The sequence below is a fragment of the Talpa europaea genome (genome assembly GCF_964194135.1).
Source record: "Talpa europaea genome assembly, chromosome: 11".
NCBI classification, from domain to species: Eukaryota; Metazoa; Chordata; class Mammalia; order Eulipotyphla; family Talpidae; genus Talpa; species Talpa europaea.
In genome coordinates this window covers 72585911-72601803 of record NC_140078.1, presented here as the reverse complement: position 1 = coordinate 72601803, position 15893 = coordinate 72585911, and the positions used below count along the sequence as shown (strand labels likewise).

General features: G+C 57.6%; 1 protein-coding gene across 1 annotated transcript in view; it reads left to right on the top strand.

Annotated features, from left to right (window-relative positions):
- Positions 1–1587: 1587 nt before the first annotated feature.
- NBEAL2 (neurobeachin like 2) overlaps positions 1588–15893 on the top strand; it is a gene marked incomplete at both ends in the record, with an annotated part of 28591 nt that continues 14285 nt past the window's right edge. Inside the window, 12 exons of the mRNA XM_084248094.1 lie at positions 1588–1638; positions 9645–9733; positions 9818–9946; positions 10033–10114; positions 10203–10327; positions 10523–10605; positions 12106–12191; positions 12280–12562; positions 12719–12825; positions 13386–13466; positions 14870–14953; positions 15644–15742. Of these exons, the coding sequence (XP_084104220.1) occupies positions 1588–1638; positions 9645–9733; positions 9818–9946; positions 10033–10114; positions 10203–10327; positions 10523–10605; positions 12106–12191; positions 12280–12562; positions 12719–12825; positions 13386–13466; positions 14870–14953; positions 15644–15742 (1299 nt within the window). The remainder of the gene's footprint in view (positions 1639–9644; positions 9734–9817; positions 9947–10032; positions 10115–10202; positions 10328–10522; positions 10606–12105; positions 12192–12279; positions 12563–12718; positions 12826–13385; positions 13467–14869; positions 14954–15643; positions 15743–15893) is intronic.

Genomic DNA, 15893 nt, shown 5'->3' with positions numbered 1-15893 from the left:
TGAAGTCAAGGTCTTCTGACAGCGTGTCCAGGCCCACAAAGTCACACCCATTCTGTCTGGAGAGAAGGGGCCATACCTTCCCCACCCCATCCTACACATACCATGACTTGCAAGGCTGTTGCCTCCTTGGAGTCTCAATTCCTAGCATCCCTCCTGCCCCAACTCCCTTCAGAGGCTTCTTTGCCACAGTCCCTAGTTGAGCGCACACACCCTCCAAATAACACACTTGACCTCACTAGCCTGGGTCTTCTTTTGCTGTCCTCTCCCGGGTATCTGGTGGGGTGAGCTGCCAGGGCCTGATACATGGGTAGTACCTGGTTCTCAGGTAAGTCAGCTCAGAAGCAGGATGGTCAGGGCAGAAATAAAGGACAGGGGTGGGGGGGTGTTGGTGGGGTGGCGGCAATGGGGGGGCTACATAAGAAGCCAAAGGACAGAGTCTGCCTTCTCTTGGCCACCCAAGGCCTAGGGGACTCAGGATTGATGGTGCCTGTCTAGTTCCCACAAACTTTCCCCCAGCCCCAACAAAGGGCCTGAACTCTCCACAACACAAGGAGGCCTCCCTTACCTCCCAGGTTAACTGAGGGGAGGGGAAAGGAGGAAAGGGACCTAGGAGTATTGGTGACAATAACCCAGCAAGCAGCAGCCAGGCCTCATTCCTGTCCCTGGCTGGCCAGGTGCTCTTCATTTGGCCCATCTGGGCCTCAGTTTCTCTTTCTGTAAAGCAGGCAAGCAGCACCCTCTTAAACTTTTTGAGGGTTAAGGAAAACAACAGATGTGAAGCAAATGCAGGGCCCTGGTCTCTATCAGAGCATCTAGGAAGGTTTCCTGGAAGAGGGGACCCCACAGGGAGTGCTAAACTTCCCAGGGAGGTATTTCAGGCTTGTTTTGTCTTGTGCTCTGACCCTCCTACCCCATCCTGCTTCATAAACAGTAGGGAAAAAAGTGGAACTCTTGTTTTCCCTATAAAGCTCATGTTACAGTACCTAGCACGAGGTAAGCTCTACAAGTGGTCATCGTGGTGGCTGTTATCATTCATTACTTGCTGGACACTGGCCATCGGCATGAGGCCCACCGCAGCCCCGTCCCCACTTTTCTTGAGTCTTCCCTTGCATGAACGGTGGTGATTCCAGCCACAACGGGTGCGTCCCCCCAAAATCTACAATCAGGACAAGTCAGGAATCCTAGACCCCCGACCCTAGTCCTGGAGGCTGATTGGTCCTTTCCCGAGGAAGCGGTTGGGGCACAGACTGCGGGGGGCGGGGTTAAGGGGCGCCCTCCCGGGCCATGCTGACCTCAGGCTCCTCCTTCTGCCGGGTTCCCCGCCCTTTGCACAGTTCGGGGAGAGGCGGGGCAGCAGTGGCGGCTGCTAAGTGCAGGAAGCCGGGCGGCGGCCGGCCGGGAGGAGGAGCATGCAGACGGGTGGCTCAGCGCGGCGGGGGCCAGTGCTACTTCCCCCAGTAGTACCGCGCCGCTCCGCCCCGGAGTGACGCCCTCTGCCCATGGGCCTGGCCGGGGGCAACCGGCGGGCGGCGCGGAGGAGGCGGCCGCGGCAGGTGGCGCTCAGCAGGGCCGGAGCCGGGCCGGGCCATGGCCGCCTCGGAGCGGCTCTACGAGTTGTGGCTGCTCTACTACGCGCAGGTGAGCCCGCCCCCCCCGCACCCGCAATGCCCCTAGCTCCGCGCGCCCCGCTCCTGCTGCACCTGCGCCCGGCGCCACACTGGCCGCTTAGATGCACGCGCGGCTTGGGGGTTGGGGGGCGGACAAGCTTGGGCTCCGCATACATGTGCACCCCGGGCACCTATACCTGGGAAACGATCCATGTAGGCACACACCTCACTAGACCCTTTCTGGTAGAGACCGCGCAGTCTCAGTCATGGGGGAGGAAAGGGACCTAGACCAAGACCTGGCCCTAGTGCCTGGCCAGGCATTTCCCCTTTTCACCTCTGGGGAAACTGAGGCCACAGCGGGGGGTGAGGGGGAGGAGGCAAGGGAGGAAAGCTTAGTTTTCATTTGGGGTTATCTTTCCAGTGGGTGCGGCCGTGTCCGGTGGTCCAGGCAGACAGGTCTGAGTGGTCTGGGGGTTTAGGTTGGGTGCAGGAGTTTGGGAACATCCCTACTCCATACCGACTTGAGTCTATGCAGATAAGGGGGGGGGGGCAGTGACCCGGGGTTCTGCAGGAAGAAAAGGTTTGCCTTGAATACCTAAGATGGGGTGAGGGGAGTGACCTAAGGGATGCTCCAAAGGGATGGAGTGAGCTTTCTTCCTGAGCTCCCTGTCCCATCTCAGAAACCACGTCAAGGGGACAGTGAAGAGCTGACTCTTCATTGAGAACTGAGAACGCTTCACTTGGTCCCTTGGTGTCGAACTTGGTGTCCTCCAAATTCTGTCTCACACGCCTAGGCCCCCACTTTCCCTCTGTGCCCACAGCAGGGAGGGACCCCAGGATAATGCCCCCTCCCCTTAACCCAGACCAGCCTCCCTCCTGCACCTGCCTGGCATCATGCTCCTGGCTCAGGTGTACCCTGGGCACAATGGACTATTGTTTGCCCCTGATCGTCACTGGGGGGAAGTTCAAGCTCAGATCATCTGGCCCTCTGTGAAGAGGCTGGCCAACTGTCTCCCGGACTGCAGGTCAGGTTGGGAGCCCCAGGGACCTGCAGTCTGGGCCATAATGGTGACAGCTTCTTGAATTGGCTTAGGTGGTGAGAGGTCCAGGCCCCTGGACCTCGTCGGTATTATCTAGCATGTGATCTCTCTGCTTCCCTATCTGTAAATGTGGCAGAGCACTGGCCTCACAGGTGGACTGAACTCTGCAAGGGGGGAGCCCTCTGATCCAGGTCAGAGGAGGCTCTGCTTCCCCGGCCCTTTTTGGTTCCTCACCCCAGCTTCTTGCTTCCATCTCCAAGGGCTGGTCCTTATGAAAAAGGAAAAGACTGAGGAGACCTTCTGCTGGCCCTTCTGTATCTCATTGCCACTGTGACTGTGGACAGGTCTTGGTCTTCAATTTCTTCACCTGTGACCGGATAAAAGGGGGGCTGGGACCAGGTGATGAGTGAGGAATGTTGGTAGGGGGTCTTCAGGCTGGGTGGCATGCTGCTGGGGTTGGTACAGTCTCCCAGTACTGTGCCTCCAGCATGGTTGCCTCCTGCTACCCCTTCTAACTGAGCTCTGCAAATGTGGAGACCCCTGTTCCCTCAAGAGGTGCTGATCACTCATCTGTGCTGTGGTCCCTTGGCCCCCCCGCCCTCCAGCTCCTCACCTCACAGGGCAGTTATGAGGCACAGACTGACTGCCTTGGAAGCCTGGGCAAACAGGGGGCAGCCTGGGGCCAGGCAAACAAATCCAGGATGTGAGAGCCAGGCGGGGCCAGGCTGCTTGGGAGAGGAAGCTCCGGCTAGCCTCCCAGCACTGCCTTCCTGCCTTCTTGCTCCTGCTCCTGCTCCCAGAACGGAACATGGTCCCCACCCCTTGGTGCTGGGCTCCCAGGGAGGGGTGACAGTGCTACCTTGAACCCTGCTGGAGACCTATGGTGTGTGTGTGCTTAGGGTAGGGGTAAGGTAAAATAAGGAGATGAACTGATAGAGTGTGCTAAGAGACCCCTGAGTTGGCCAGCCACACAGCCAGAAAGTACCCCATCCCTTGTGCCCCTCCCTTTAGCCACGGGAGCTGACATCAGCTGGCAAACCTGTTTCCCCAGTTGTAGATCTAGGCCCGCCCTGGGGAGCACCCCACTTTCTGCCCTTCCTTCCCCCTCACAGACCCCAGGTTCAGACCCACCCACCTCCTACTTCACTGGGCCCTGCTCAGCTGGGGGCCACCATGAGGGAGGGGCTATGGGCTGCTACTGAAGTAGGAATCAGAGTGCCCCTGTCCGTGGCTCAGTCTGAGCTTGTCAGGGTCCTGGTGGGGAAACCTGCCCAGAGTCACTGGACAGGTTCAAGGCAGTGTCCGGCAGAAGGCTGCCCTAGCCCCCATCCGGTGTTCCTCTAGTAAGGAAAGGGCCAGTCCTGTGGGCAGGAAGCCTCAGGGGGGGGTCTGCTCCATGGGATGGCACACCCTGTGTCCTCTTCGTGGAGCCTTCTCCCTCACATTTGAGAAGACCTTCCCCTGTCCTGCCAGGCCAAGATGGACCTCAGCCCAGCATGTCCCCACCTTAACCCTCTTATGCTTGCCCTCCGCTGTCCCCTCAGCACCTGACGTTTAGTAGGTGCTGCTTGGGAGTGAGCTGAGCGGCTAGGTGGAAGACAGTGGTCCCACATCAGTAACCCATCAGGGAAGGTGGCAGGGGAGACTAAATTCAGGGAAGGCCGAGGGTAGAGGACCCCCCTCTCCCCGCCATGCATGAGCAGCGGGACAAGCATGTGGCTGCAGGAAATGCCGGAGGCAAGTTGTCAGGAGTGAGGAGGAGGGAAGAGGGAGCTGTCCAGGGGACTGGTCCCACCAGGGCTTCCTCAGGGAGGGTGTAAGAAGGGGGTGAGAGGATGGGGGCACTGGGGACGTCACCCCGCAGGCTGGCGGTTGGACAACAGTTACGCAAGTAAGTAGCCCCTTTTCATGCTGCTGCACTGATGTTGCTGCACAGCCCCCCATGAACAGGAATGTTGGAGGGCATGGAGCTGAGGGGCACTTGGGCCTGGACATTTGGGAACATGTCCAGGCTGAACTCTCCACTTATGCCATTGAGGACTCAGAGGGCTGCAGAGAGGTCAGTCCAGAGCCGGAGTTGACCTTGCCCTGCCTATGGTGTCTCATCTCTGAGGAACCCTGTTGCCTGGTAGAAAACTGATCAGGCCCTCTAGGACCTCAGCTGAGTCATTCCTTCCTCTGCCTCAGTTTACCCTCTTGAAATGTGAGAAAGGAAGGTGGACTCACCCCCTGGGTGCTTGATGCCCCCCCTCATACCTTAGAAGGCAGGGTTTCCTCCTCCTTGCCTTCATTGCCAAGGGGACTGAGGGGGAGAGACTAAGGTGATGGGGAGAGTAGCACAGGCCCCAAGTGTGGGGGAGGGGCTGGCAATTCCTGGAGTTGTTATGGCAACTGGGGTACTGATGTGGAAGTGTGGGGTCCCCATGGAAACAGGGTCGGTTACTATGGGGACCCTGGAAGGAGATCCCAGTTTCCATAGTGATAGGCTAGGGGAAGGTTAAACCCTGGGGTTGTTATGGAGACCAGCAGGTCTGTACCTCTCAAGACCCTCTTCCCAGGTGAGGGGGGAGATGTGCCACCTGCCCCTGGCAAAGTCCCTAACTTCCTGCTTCCTCCCTTGGCCTGATGTCCTTCAAGTCTGACCTCCTGTGTAGCCAGAAACCACCTTTGGTTTAATATGGCCTCCCCCTCCTGATGCTGACTGGGAGATCTGCAGGCCTGCTGGAAGCCATCTTGTCAGACCCCACTCACCCTGTCCCACTTCTGCTTGCCCATCTCGGGAAATAGGGTGCTCACAGCCACCTAAGCAGCTCTGCTGGGAGCTTCATCGACACTGGAGCTTTGGTTTTCTCTCTCTGCCCTGCTCCTCCATCCGGCCTGGCCCCGCCAAGATACTCCCACCAGGAACATCTAGCTGGAGAGCAGCCTGTGAGACCTTGGCTCTGCCAGTGAGCCAAAGTCTGTGGCTCATCTGCCACTCACAGAGGTGGGCAGGGAGAAGATGATGGTGCCTTAGAAAGCCAGGGGCTTGGGAAGGCAGAACCCCTGAATCTGGGGGTGGGGCACTCACTTTCCTCACCACATGCTGATGGGTGTGGCTAGAGAGCCTTTGCCCATTATGCAAAGAGATATTTTAGAAAAGCAACTGAAGCGAAAGAGATTAATGTTAAGTAACAAGCTACTAAGCATGAGAACCGGATCTGTCCACATGCCCTCAGTCACTGATTCAGTTTGGCAACCCCAGGCTCCCAAGAACCAGACCCGGGTGGGTACTGGAAAGGTGCTGGCTCCAACCGGCAACATTGAGGCAGAGGAAACAGTGGAGAGCAAAGCGAGTGCAGGCCTATGTGGGTGAGGACAGCAAGTGATGTGCCTGGGCTGAGGTCTCTTGGGGGTGGGGCGCCAAGACCTTAGATGAGGTGGGCCCCACCCACACAGGGCTTCAGGCTTGGGGGAGGCTGTGGACTTGCCTAAAAACTTGTAATTGGCTGGCTGTCTCATAGGACAGTAGCAGTAACCGATGTCTACTGGAGACACACTGGATGCCAGGGGCTGTTTAAGGAATCTTTGTGTATTGCCCGTTGTATACCCGGAGTGGATAGAAATTAGGCAAGGACTGGGTGGGAGATGAGTCCACTAGCAGGACTAAGGCAGCACATTGCCAGGCAGCTCAGGGGTCCTGTCCTCCTGGCCAACAGTCCCACCCTCCCATTCACACCATAGCCTCCTGCCCTCAGCCCTCCCCCAGCCCTCCTCCCGGGAGCTCAGTGTTAGTAATTGGCAATTCCACCCCTCCCCCCAGGGTCTATTTGGTCCTAAACAACCCTTGGGACCCTCCCACCTCCAGTACTGAGTGCCCTCGAGACTGGTCAAGCATAGATCTGGTCCAAGCGTAGATCGGGGACCCTTACAGGGGTGACTGTGAGATCCCCTCCGCCCAGGGACACTGACCTCCCCCATACCCATAGCCACTGGGCCTGGCACCATGCACCACTAACCCATTGGTCCTAGGGCCCTGGGGAGGAGTGGCTGCTCCTGACCTACCTTCAGGGGAGGGGCACAGTTGGGACCCCGCCCAGTCGGGTTGCAGTGCGGACTGGACTGGCCACGCCCATTGTTCCTGCTCAGAACTGGAAAGGGAAGGATTCCTGAGTAGTAGAGAGTCCAAGCACCGTAGACAGCTCTTCCTGGCTCTGTACCCTTCTGAGTGCTGCAGTGCCACCATGCTCGCAGACCCCTGCCCTGATCCCTGCAGGGACCCCAGTAACCCCTAGCCCTGTAACCTCAAGCCACTGGACCCCAGATCAGAGCCTCCTAGGGAGAAGTGAGGCCCACAGAGGTAGGACAAACAACTAATCCGACCCCACCCAGTGCTGTGTTTTAGAGATCTCTCCTGCCCCCTTCAGAACTCACCGAGGTTCTTGATTGCTTCAGCCCGGAACACAGCCAAGCCTGAATCTGCTGAAAGTTGGCTGGACTAGACAGACAGTGGTTGTGGTTCTAGAACAGAAAACAGGAATGGACAGCGTTTGAGGAGCCTGCCCAGGGCTGATGCAAATGTTGGCCACAAGGATGGTAGAGGACTCCTGCTTAAGTACCAGCAACCCAAGTCACACCCGGCAGTGGGGTCTGGGGTGGGCAGAACCTGGCCAGAAGAGTGTGAACCACAGATTGGGAGGGACAGACAGGCCCGTGGAGCAGGCTTTGGCCGGAATAGGGGCCTGCAATGACAGGCTCAGCAGCTGAGCCTTATTTTCAGATTGGGGTGGGTCTAGGAACAGAATGGTCAAATTTGGGTTTTTAGGTGCTCAGCAGAGGTGCGGTGGACAAAAAGGAGCCACATTTTGGGTGAGAGGTGACCAGTTTGATGGTAGACAGGGATCTGTGGAGTCAAATGTTCAGCTTAGGCTAGCAATCAGGAGTGGTCCTGGCCAGAGCTGTGGCCTGGTTTCCATCATCTTCCAAAATACAGATGAAACTGTGATAGTGATGTGACACTCCCCATGGAAATCCCCCATTTCCCCATCTGCAATGGCAGAGTTCAAAAGAAGTTGTCTAAGTCGGGGCCTCCCTGGTGGCTTAGGGATCAAGTCTCAGCACTATCACTGCTATGGCCTGGGATTGATCCCCAGCCAGGGAGCTGACCCACATGCTGCAGCAGACCTCTCCTGTCTTGCCTGCTGCTCCCCACAGCAGTGTATTTCAGTAGATCCGCCTGTTCTGCTCCCCAGTCTGGAGCTGGTGATTCCTCTCATCCCCCTGCACCTCTGGCCTACACCCCAATTCTTCTACGCAAAAAAAAAAAAAAGAAAAAAAAAAGAAGTGGTCTTAGAGTCTCAACCTGCTCTGGTGTTTTAGGGATGTACATGCAGGTTGGTGGAGAGCAGAGGTAGATGAGCAGGGAGGCTACCAGTAGCAGAAGGTAAAGAGGTCGCAAAAGGTCATTGACAGTCAAAAAGTCACAGACACTGCATCTTGATGACCTCTGCCCCTCTCTGAGCAGCCTGGGTCTCAGATTGATGTCAAAATGCACAAGGAAGGAAGGCGCCAATGACAGGGTGGGAGACTGCTCTGCTAGGTTTCTTGAGGACCTGGCCCCGTTTACTGAGGCTTCTGAGTGGCCAGAATTAGCCATCCATCCAAAGGTAGTTCTAGAGGTCCTTGAGTTGAGGTGCTTGGCAGCTAGGGAGCAGCCTCAGTTTGCTGGGTGCTGTCTTTCCTTTGACCCTTCATCCTCTAGTCTAGTCCCTGCCCTAGCCCTGTGCCCCTGGGAAGGAAGTTACCTTCTGGGAACAACTGGTTGGGGTAGAAGTTTCAGATTGGGCCAGCATGGAGGGAGGGAGGAAGGAATGGAAAGAGGAGCTCAGGCCCAGGCCAGGCCTACTCCTAGGAAGGGCTGAGAAGTTGGAGCAAATCAGGGCTTAGGCCAGGACTCAGCAGGGCCAGGTGCAAGGACACAGTGGATAAACCAATGAGTTCTCCACATTGTCGCCTGGGCCTGAGGACCTTGGACCCAGGTCAGGGAGCTGTAGGTACCTTAGATAAGAGGCACTATGACTAGGATTCTAAACCTGCCCTGACTCCAGGCCCCCTGACCTCATGCCTTTAAAACAAGTTTTTGGTCCACAAACCAAACCCAGAGCAGTATGACCCTCTTCCTCTGTGTTCCTGACCCCACACCAGCACTAGGCCAGGTCCCTCCAAGCTTCTTTTGCTGGGCCCTGGGTGCCCCTGGCCGCACCCCCCACCAACATCCCTGCGGTCTGCCGGGAGGAAGCGGTCCCCCTCCCCCACTGTGACTCTGCGCTTCCTGCCCAGGCTGGGCCGGGAGGGGACATTTCCCGTTCACACCAAAGTTTCCCTGGCGGCGCCCAGACTGGGGCTCAGCCACTGCCCCTCTTGCCCATGGAACCAGCTCTGGGGCCAGGGGTCCAGGTAACTGGCCAGGGTGGGTGAGGTTCCCAGGGTGAGATAAGACATTCTGCCTGTACCTGTGGGGGTGTGTGCATGTGCATGGGTCTGCTTGCACATGTGTCCTAGGATCTACAGTCAGGGAAGGTTTCCTGGAGGTGGTAACTACTGAGCTAGGAAAAGGTGGCAGGCCAGAACCCAGACCAACGCTTTGGGAGTAGGTGGGAGATCTTCAGCCCCTGCACCTGTATGGGCCACAGCCACACCCCAGAGTGTATACTTAAGCCCCTCCCCTGCCTCTGTCAGGCCCTACCAGCATCCCCAAGGATTAGGGAGGTGAGGGCAGAGGGTGGCAGTCTGAAGAAAGCAGAGGGGAGGTCCTGGAAGAAGGGTTAATATGTACAGCCATTCTCTGATTCTGACCTTTCAACCTCCTGCCCTCCCTCCTCCTCCACCTTTCCTTCACGCCCTTTCTCCACCCCCACTGCTCTGCCCCCACCCTGTCTATCCCATGTTCAACTCCATTCACATGCCACCTCTGCCTGCATCGTTCTGCCCCCTGCTCCCTGAACGCCTTTGCCTGCAGAAGGACCTGGGCTACCTGCAGCAGTGGCTGAAGGCTTTTGTGGGTGCTTTCGAGAAGAGCATCTCGCTATCCTCTCTGGAGCCACGCAGGTGAGGCTAGAGCTGCATGGAGGGCAAGGGTAGGACAGGGAGTCTGAGGGGTCCTTGGTGCCCCAGTGACACCCCTCCCCGTAGGCCAGAGGAGGCCGGGGCAGAGGTACCACTGCTGCCGCTGGACGCGCTGCATGTGTTGGCCGAGCAGCTGGTCGAGGGGGACCTGCAGCAAGCCCTGCTGCTGCTGAAGCTCTTCATTGTCCTCTGCAGGTGGGTTACTGTGGTCCTCTCCGGGGGAGGCACAGAACTGTGGGCCTGGCATATTCCCATGATCTCTTTCCTCATTCGCTCCCCAGGAACCCGGAGAATGTAGAGGCAGGCTGGGGCCAAGTGCTGGGGCCCCGAGTGTTGGCACTGCTGACCCGGTTGGTAGCCAAGGTGAGGTGGGCTCTACCCTGGGGGGAGGAGGGCAGGAGGCAGGCAGTAGCCCCACTAACCTCCATCCACTCTTTCCCCATGCCCGTAGCTAAAAGGACCCCCACCACCGCCGGAGGGCAGTGGGCCTCAACTGGAAAACATCGCCCTGCATGCCCTGCTCCTCTGTGAGGGCCTCTTTGACCCCTACCAGACCTGGCGGCGCCAGCACAGCGGGTAAGAGCCAGACCCCCAACCCAGAGGACCCAGAGGAGACTGGAGAAAGGAGGTGTCGAAGTGTAGTAAAGACATGCTGTAGTAAAGACATGGAGGGGGGAGAGGGCATCTTTGCAGGCTGGCAAAGTGATGACCAGGAGGAATGAGTGCTTAGCCTCACCCTGGCCCCTGTCCACCTTCCACCCCCACCCCCAGGGAAGTCATCAGCTCCAAGGAGAAGAACAAGTACAAGTTCCCTCCTGCGGCTTTGCCTTCTGAATTCAACGACTTCTTTCAAGGTCAGGCCCCACCCCTGCCCCAGTTGGCCCCACCTGTCCTCACCCCCAAACCTGAGCCCCTTCCCATGAACAGAACAGAGCCCCCTTATAGTGATGGCTGCACAGGGGGCTGGGAGAACCATAGGAATTTGAGTGCCCACCTCCCAAGGTATTAAGAGTTCAGAGGCAGAGAGGAGAGATAGGGCATGCCTGGGCAAAATGAGGAATTTCTTTTCTGAGCTGGAGTGAAGGCCTCCCATCAGGTGGGGGTGGTCAGTTTCCTTCCTCTTTCCATCTCATCTTCTGGATCCTCCCAGCCACCATACCATGTCCTGATCTCGACCATCTTAACACCCCTAGTCAAATCCCTTTGTCCCTGTAACCTCTACCCAGTCTCTACCCCTCCTCAGGACAGTGTCTAGACTGTTGTCTCCACGTGCTGCTCCCTCACTCAGAGAAGCTCACCCCCGGATGTCTCTGGCCATTGCCCAGTGACCGTCTTCTCCTAGCTACTCTCTCTCCTCTCACTGGATAGAGTAGCCAGTGTTTAGATGGGCTGGGCAATAGCTCCCAGAGGGGAGAACCCAGGAGCCCCCCCGCCTCCCTTCTCCTGCAGCCTGAGTACTTCTCACAACATACACTGGATTCTGTTCCCTCAGTGGTGACCTGACCCCTTTGGGGTCAAGTCCTACTCCTCCCGCAGCCTTCCTTTCCAGCTACACTGGTTCTCTGCTCGCCAGCCATATCCCTGGCTTCTCATTCCTAAAATGCACGGAGTTTTCCTAACTCTGGGCCTTTGCCCATACTGTTGCCACTCCCTTCATGACCCACTCCCTTTCTCAGGCCTCACCTCAAAAGACCCGGAGGCCTCCCACCCACTCCCACCTCAATCAAGTTAGCCCTGCGGCTCTTGCTCCCCTGCCCCCCACCCCACCTCCCGCCCATGTGACCCAGGGCTGGTCCTTTCTGCTCTCTGGGTTTCATCCGTGACCTGGCATCCTGTCCAGTTTGCCAAAGCAAGGCCAGGCGGGCCTCCCACACATGAAGCTGTGAAAGCCCCTAGAAGTCCCAAGTAGGGGCACTGGGAGGGATGGGGGCATTTACGGTAGACACAGAGCAGGTCACAGGAAGCTCCAACTGTCACTGGGTGGAGGAACCAGGAGATTTGCATCTGAGAAACTAACCCAGGGTTGCCATGTGGAGGCAGATGAGAGGGGGCATGTATTCACCCTGGAGTCTCCACTTTAGGGCTTAAGGATTTGGGTGCTAGACTCCTGGAGAAGGGCCATGTTCCTTTCAAGCTTCCCAAAGAAGTGCTGTCCCCACACACATGTTAGAGAGTTAGGACTTTTTTAGGCTCCTCAGGGCAGAACTCACCTTCTTAGATGGGCCTCACAGCCCTGTTTCTTGGCCCAGTCCCCCAGCCCCTCCTCAGAGCACCCACCTCTGTATAGTCTTTGTAGCACCAAAGCCCTGCGGCCTTGGTGACATTGTCCTGCCCTGCTCACTCCCCCTACTCAGAGAGCCTACAGGATGCAGATCGCTTGCCTCCGGTGCTGCTGCTGCGACTCATCCACCTCTTTGGTGCCATCCTTGCAGGAGGGAAGGTAGGCAGGGAGGAGCTGTGGGCAGCTGTCTAGGGGTCTCTGCTGGGTGAGCCCCATGCCCACTGAGCGTCTCTGCCCACACCTGCAGGAGAACGGACAGATGGCTGTGAGCACTGGTTCTGTGCAGGGCCTGCTGGCTGTAGTTCGGGACTGGGGGCGACGGCCAGCCCAGGACCCTCGCCTAGTGCTCCTGGCGCTAGAGGGACTGGTGGGTGCAGTCCATGTTCTGCACGCCAGCCGCACACCCCACCGCGGACCAGAGCTCCGCACCCTGCTCGAGGGCTACTTCCGAGTTCTTAATGCTGACTGGCCAGCGGGGCCAAGCCCAGGCCCTGAAGAGGCCCTCGTCACTCTACGGGTCAGCATGCTCGGTGGGTATGGGCTTCCAGACTCTTGGAGAGGTGGCACCAGGAGGGGAAGGCTCAAGTGATGATAGAAAAGTGGGTGGCATGGGGAAGGTTTAAGACTAACCAAAGGTGCTGCTGGGAGGGCATTAGGGCATAACCTGACCCTTGACCCTTCCACAGATGCCATCCCCATGATGCTGGCCTGTGAGGACCGGCCAGTGCTGCAGGCCACCTTCCTCAGCAACAATTGCTTTGAACACCTGATCCGTCTCATCCAGAATAGCAAGGTGAGCAGGGCCCAGGCTGAGCTGAAAGGGCCTAGATCCCAGAGGCTGAGACCCATGCACATGTGGGTGCTAAGCTGCTGCCGAGCAAACTTGGGCTGGAACCAACTTGGGGTTTCTGACTGGTGGGATGACCTGTAGGTCATTGGGAGGGCCTGGGACATGGACAAGGACAGAGCCTGGGGCATAGGATGACTCTGAATCCCATAGGAAGGTGTTTTGGAAAAATGGGGGCTGCCCATGCCCATTCATTGTCTGCCTTTTCTCTAGCTCCAGGTACAGGGGTAGGATGAGGGGTCCACTGTTGTTAGATGCAGTGCCTACTCCTGCCCAATTCCCACCCCCTACCCACCAACTCTGTTCCTCTGAGCAGGGCCTGGGCAGCCGGATCCTCTGCTATTCCCTAGAGCCTGGTAGGGCACTGGCCTGGGTCCCAGGGCACCTCCCTCCCTCTGAGGCAGAGCCCTGACATGCTGCTCTAGGCCCTGCTCTAATCCTGCCCCTCTCCATCTTCCTCTTTTCTCTCCTGCTTCCTTCACCCTTGCCCTTCCCCTCCCCCACAGCTGTATCTGCAGGCCCGGGCGCCCCCTGAGGGGGACAGTGACCTGGCTACCCGGTTACTGACCGAGCCCGATGTCCAGAAGGTACCACCCTGGGGCTGACCAGCTCAGGCACTCACCTCCCTGGGCACCCACCCCCTGAGGCTCCTCACTGACCCTTTCCTGCACTAAGCAGGGGAATAAGGAGATACAAATGTGTAAGGCCTGGTGTGGCCTGGCAATGGGGGGGTGGGTCTCCCATGCTGTCTACCCTCTGTCCCACGTCCCATCCTAGGGAATGGGACAGGAGTGGTCTGTGCCCTGTCTTGTGTTCTACTGGGAGCTGGGATTTAGCTGTGCCAGGCTGGAAGGAACCTTCGAAACTCAACTACCCACCCCTGTTTCACAGAGGAGAAACAAAAGCCCAGATGCCTCAGAATTTGGCTGTAGTCATTCGCAGAAAGACATGTCCCCCACAGGGGACCACTGCTTTCCATGGGTCCTTGCACCTGCCCTAAGCAGGTCACTGCAGTCCCCATGCTCTCGTGTTGACCTCCCTGCCTCGGCCTTGTGTGGGGCTGTGTGAGGCTGCAGGCTGTCAGTTGGAGGCCTTCCAGGTGGCGCACCTCTGGTTGCTCGCCCCCTGGACCCCAGCTGCAGAGCACCACCCTGGTTTTGTCTTCGTGAGGCAGCCCCATGTTTTGGCCGTTTTCTAGAGCCTGTCTGGCTGTTCATCTACAAAGCTAGCGAGGGAAGGTGGCTACGCCTTATATTTACAAATGAGAGAGGCAGAAGAGGCCTGAGGTCAGTCAAGAGTTAGGCAGAGCAGGCACCAGGAGCTCCCTGGGGCCAAAATATGGCCCAGCACCTGCTGATATGCTCTCTAACTGCTCCTGAACCCCCACCTCCTCATGGTAGGGTAGGTCAGGGAGAGGGAGCAGCATGCTCTTGGCTGTCTGGTTCAGCCAGGGCAGCTTCAGTGTCTCCACCTGGACCAGGTGGCAAGAGGCAGGGTAGGTCTCAAAGGTCTCGAAGGTTCTTCTGGTTCTAATACCCTGTGATTGATCTTTCCTAAATTCCCCAACCTCCTGTTAATCATCATGGGTGATGGGACACTCGCTGACCTCCCTGCACGTGTGTGTCTAGCATGGGTGGGGATGGGTGGGTGTGGAGGTCCATCCACCAGACAATGCGCGGCGGGATAGGGGTTCAGCAAGAGGGTCTACTGTTGATGTGCCCTGGTGAGGCCCTTCCCAGCCTTGATTTCTTCCTTGGCTCTCTGTCAGAGTGGGTCTTGCCAAGCTGCTCAAGAAGGCCCTAGAGTCAGGGTGAGGGCCATAGTAGTTTGGGCAAGGAGTAGAAGACATGGTGTGCAGACAGTGTTGCCACACTCCCAGGACCCCGTGCCTTGGGGTGCCAGCTGCTGGCTTTGTACCCTTTAACTCAAGGGGTTGCCAGTTGTGACACCCTAGCATCTGCCCCTCCTGACAGCCCCTCTCCATCCCAAGGTACTGGACCAGGACGCAGATGCCATTGCAGTCCACGTTGTCAGGGTGCTGACATGCATCATGAGTGACTCCCCCTCAGCCAAGGTGAGGACACTTGCTCTCCAATGATAGTAGGGGATGGGGAAGGAGTTAAATTGATCACTCAGGGCCTCCCTGGTGGCGCAGCAGGTTGAGCTCTGTGAAGCTGTCCGAAGCCTCTGCAGCACTGGTTCGATTCCCAGCCGGACAGGGAGATTCCCACATGGCGCAGCAGACCTCTCCTCTCTCGCCTGCTACTCCCCTCAGCAGTGTGCTTCGGTCCATCTGCCTGTTCTACTCACTGCTCTGTCTCTGGTGAATTCTCTCACCCTCCCGTGCCTCTGGCCTGTAGCCCAGTTCTTGTATAAATAAATAAATCTTTAAAAAAAATAAATTGATCACACAGCCCCAGAGTTGGCCTGGTTGGTGGCTATTAGAGCAAGTCAGCTGGGGATATGATTGTCCTGCTCTCTAGGGTAAAGATTAGCCCACTGGGCTGCCATGGTCCTTGGTCAGTGCTGAGAGCTGGATCAGTGCTGATGGGGGATGAATCCTTGTGGGCTCCCCACCATTTGCAGCATTTGGAGGTGGCTCCACACCCTGCCTCCCTCTGCAGCCACCCACCCTGCTAATATTGATCCAGAGAGCCAGGCAAGGGAGCCCTGAAAATTGATGCCTCCTTCAAGGTTTCCATGGGGTGCAGGTTTGCACTGGGGCCCATGTACACACTTACCCTTCTCACCCAACCCCACGTAGGAGGTGTTTAAGGAACGCATCGGCTACCCTCAGCTGCATGAGGTTCTGCAGAGCCACGGTCCCCCCACCCATCGGCTGCTGGAAGAACTGCTTAACATGGTGAGGACAGGGGCTTGGGTCCCCAGGACAGCCAAGACTAAGTCAGGGCTACCATGGGAGGTGAGCTGGGGGCCTGTGTTGACTGTGGCCAGTACATAACATAGTGTGACCTATGGCCTGACCACTTGTGGCAGTGTCACTGGGATGAGGA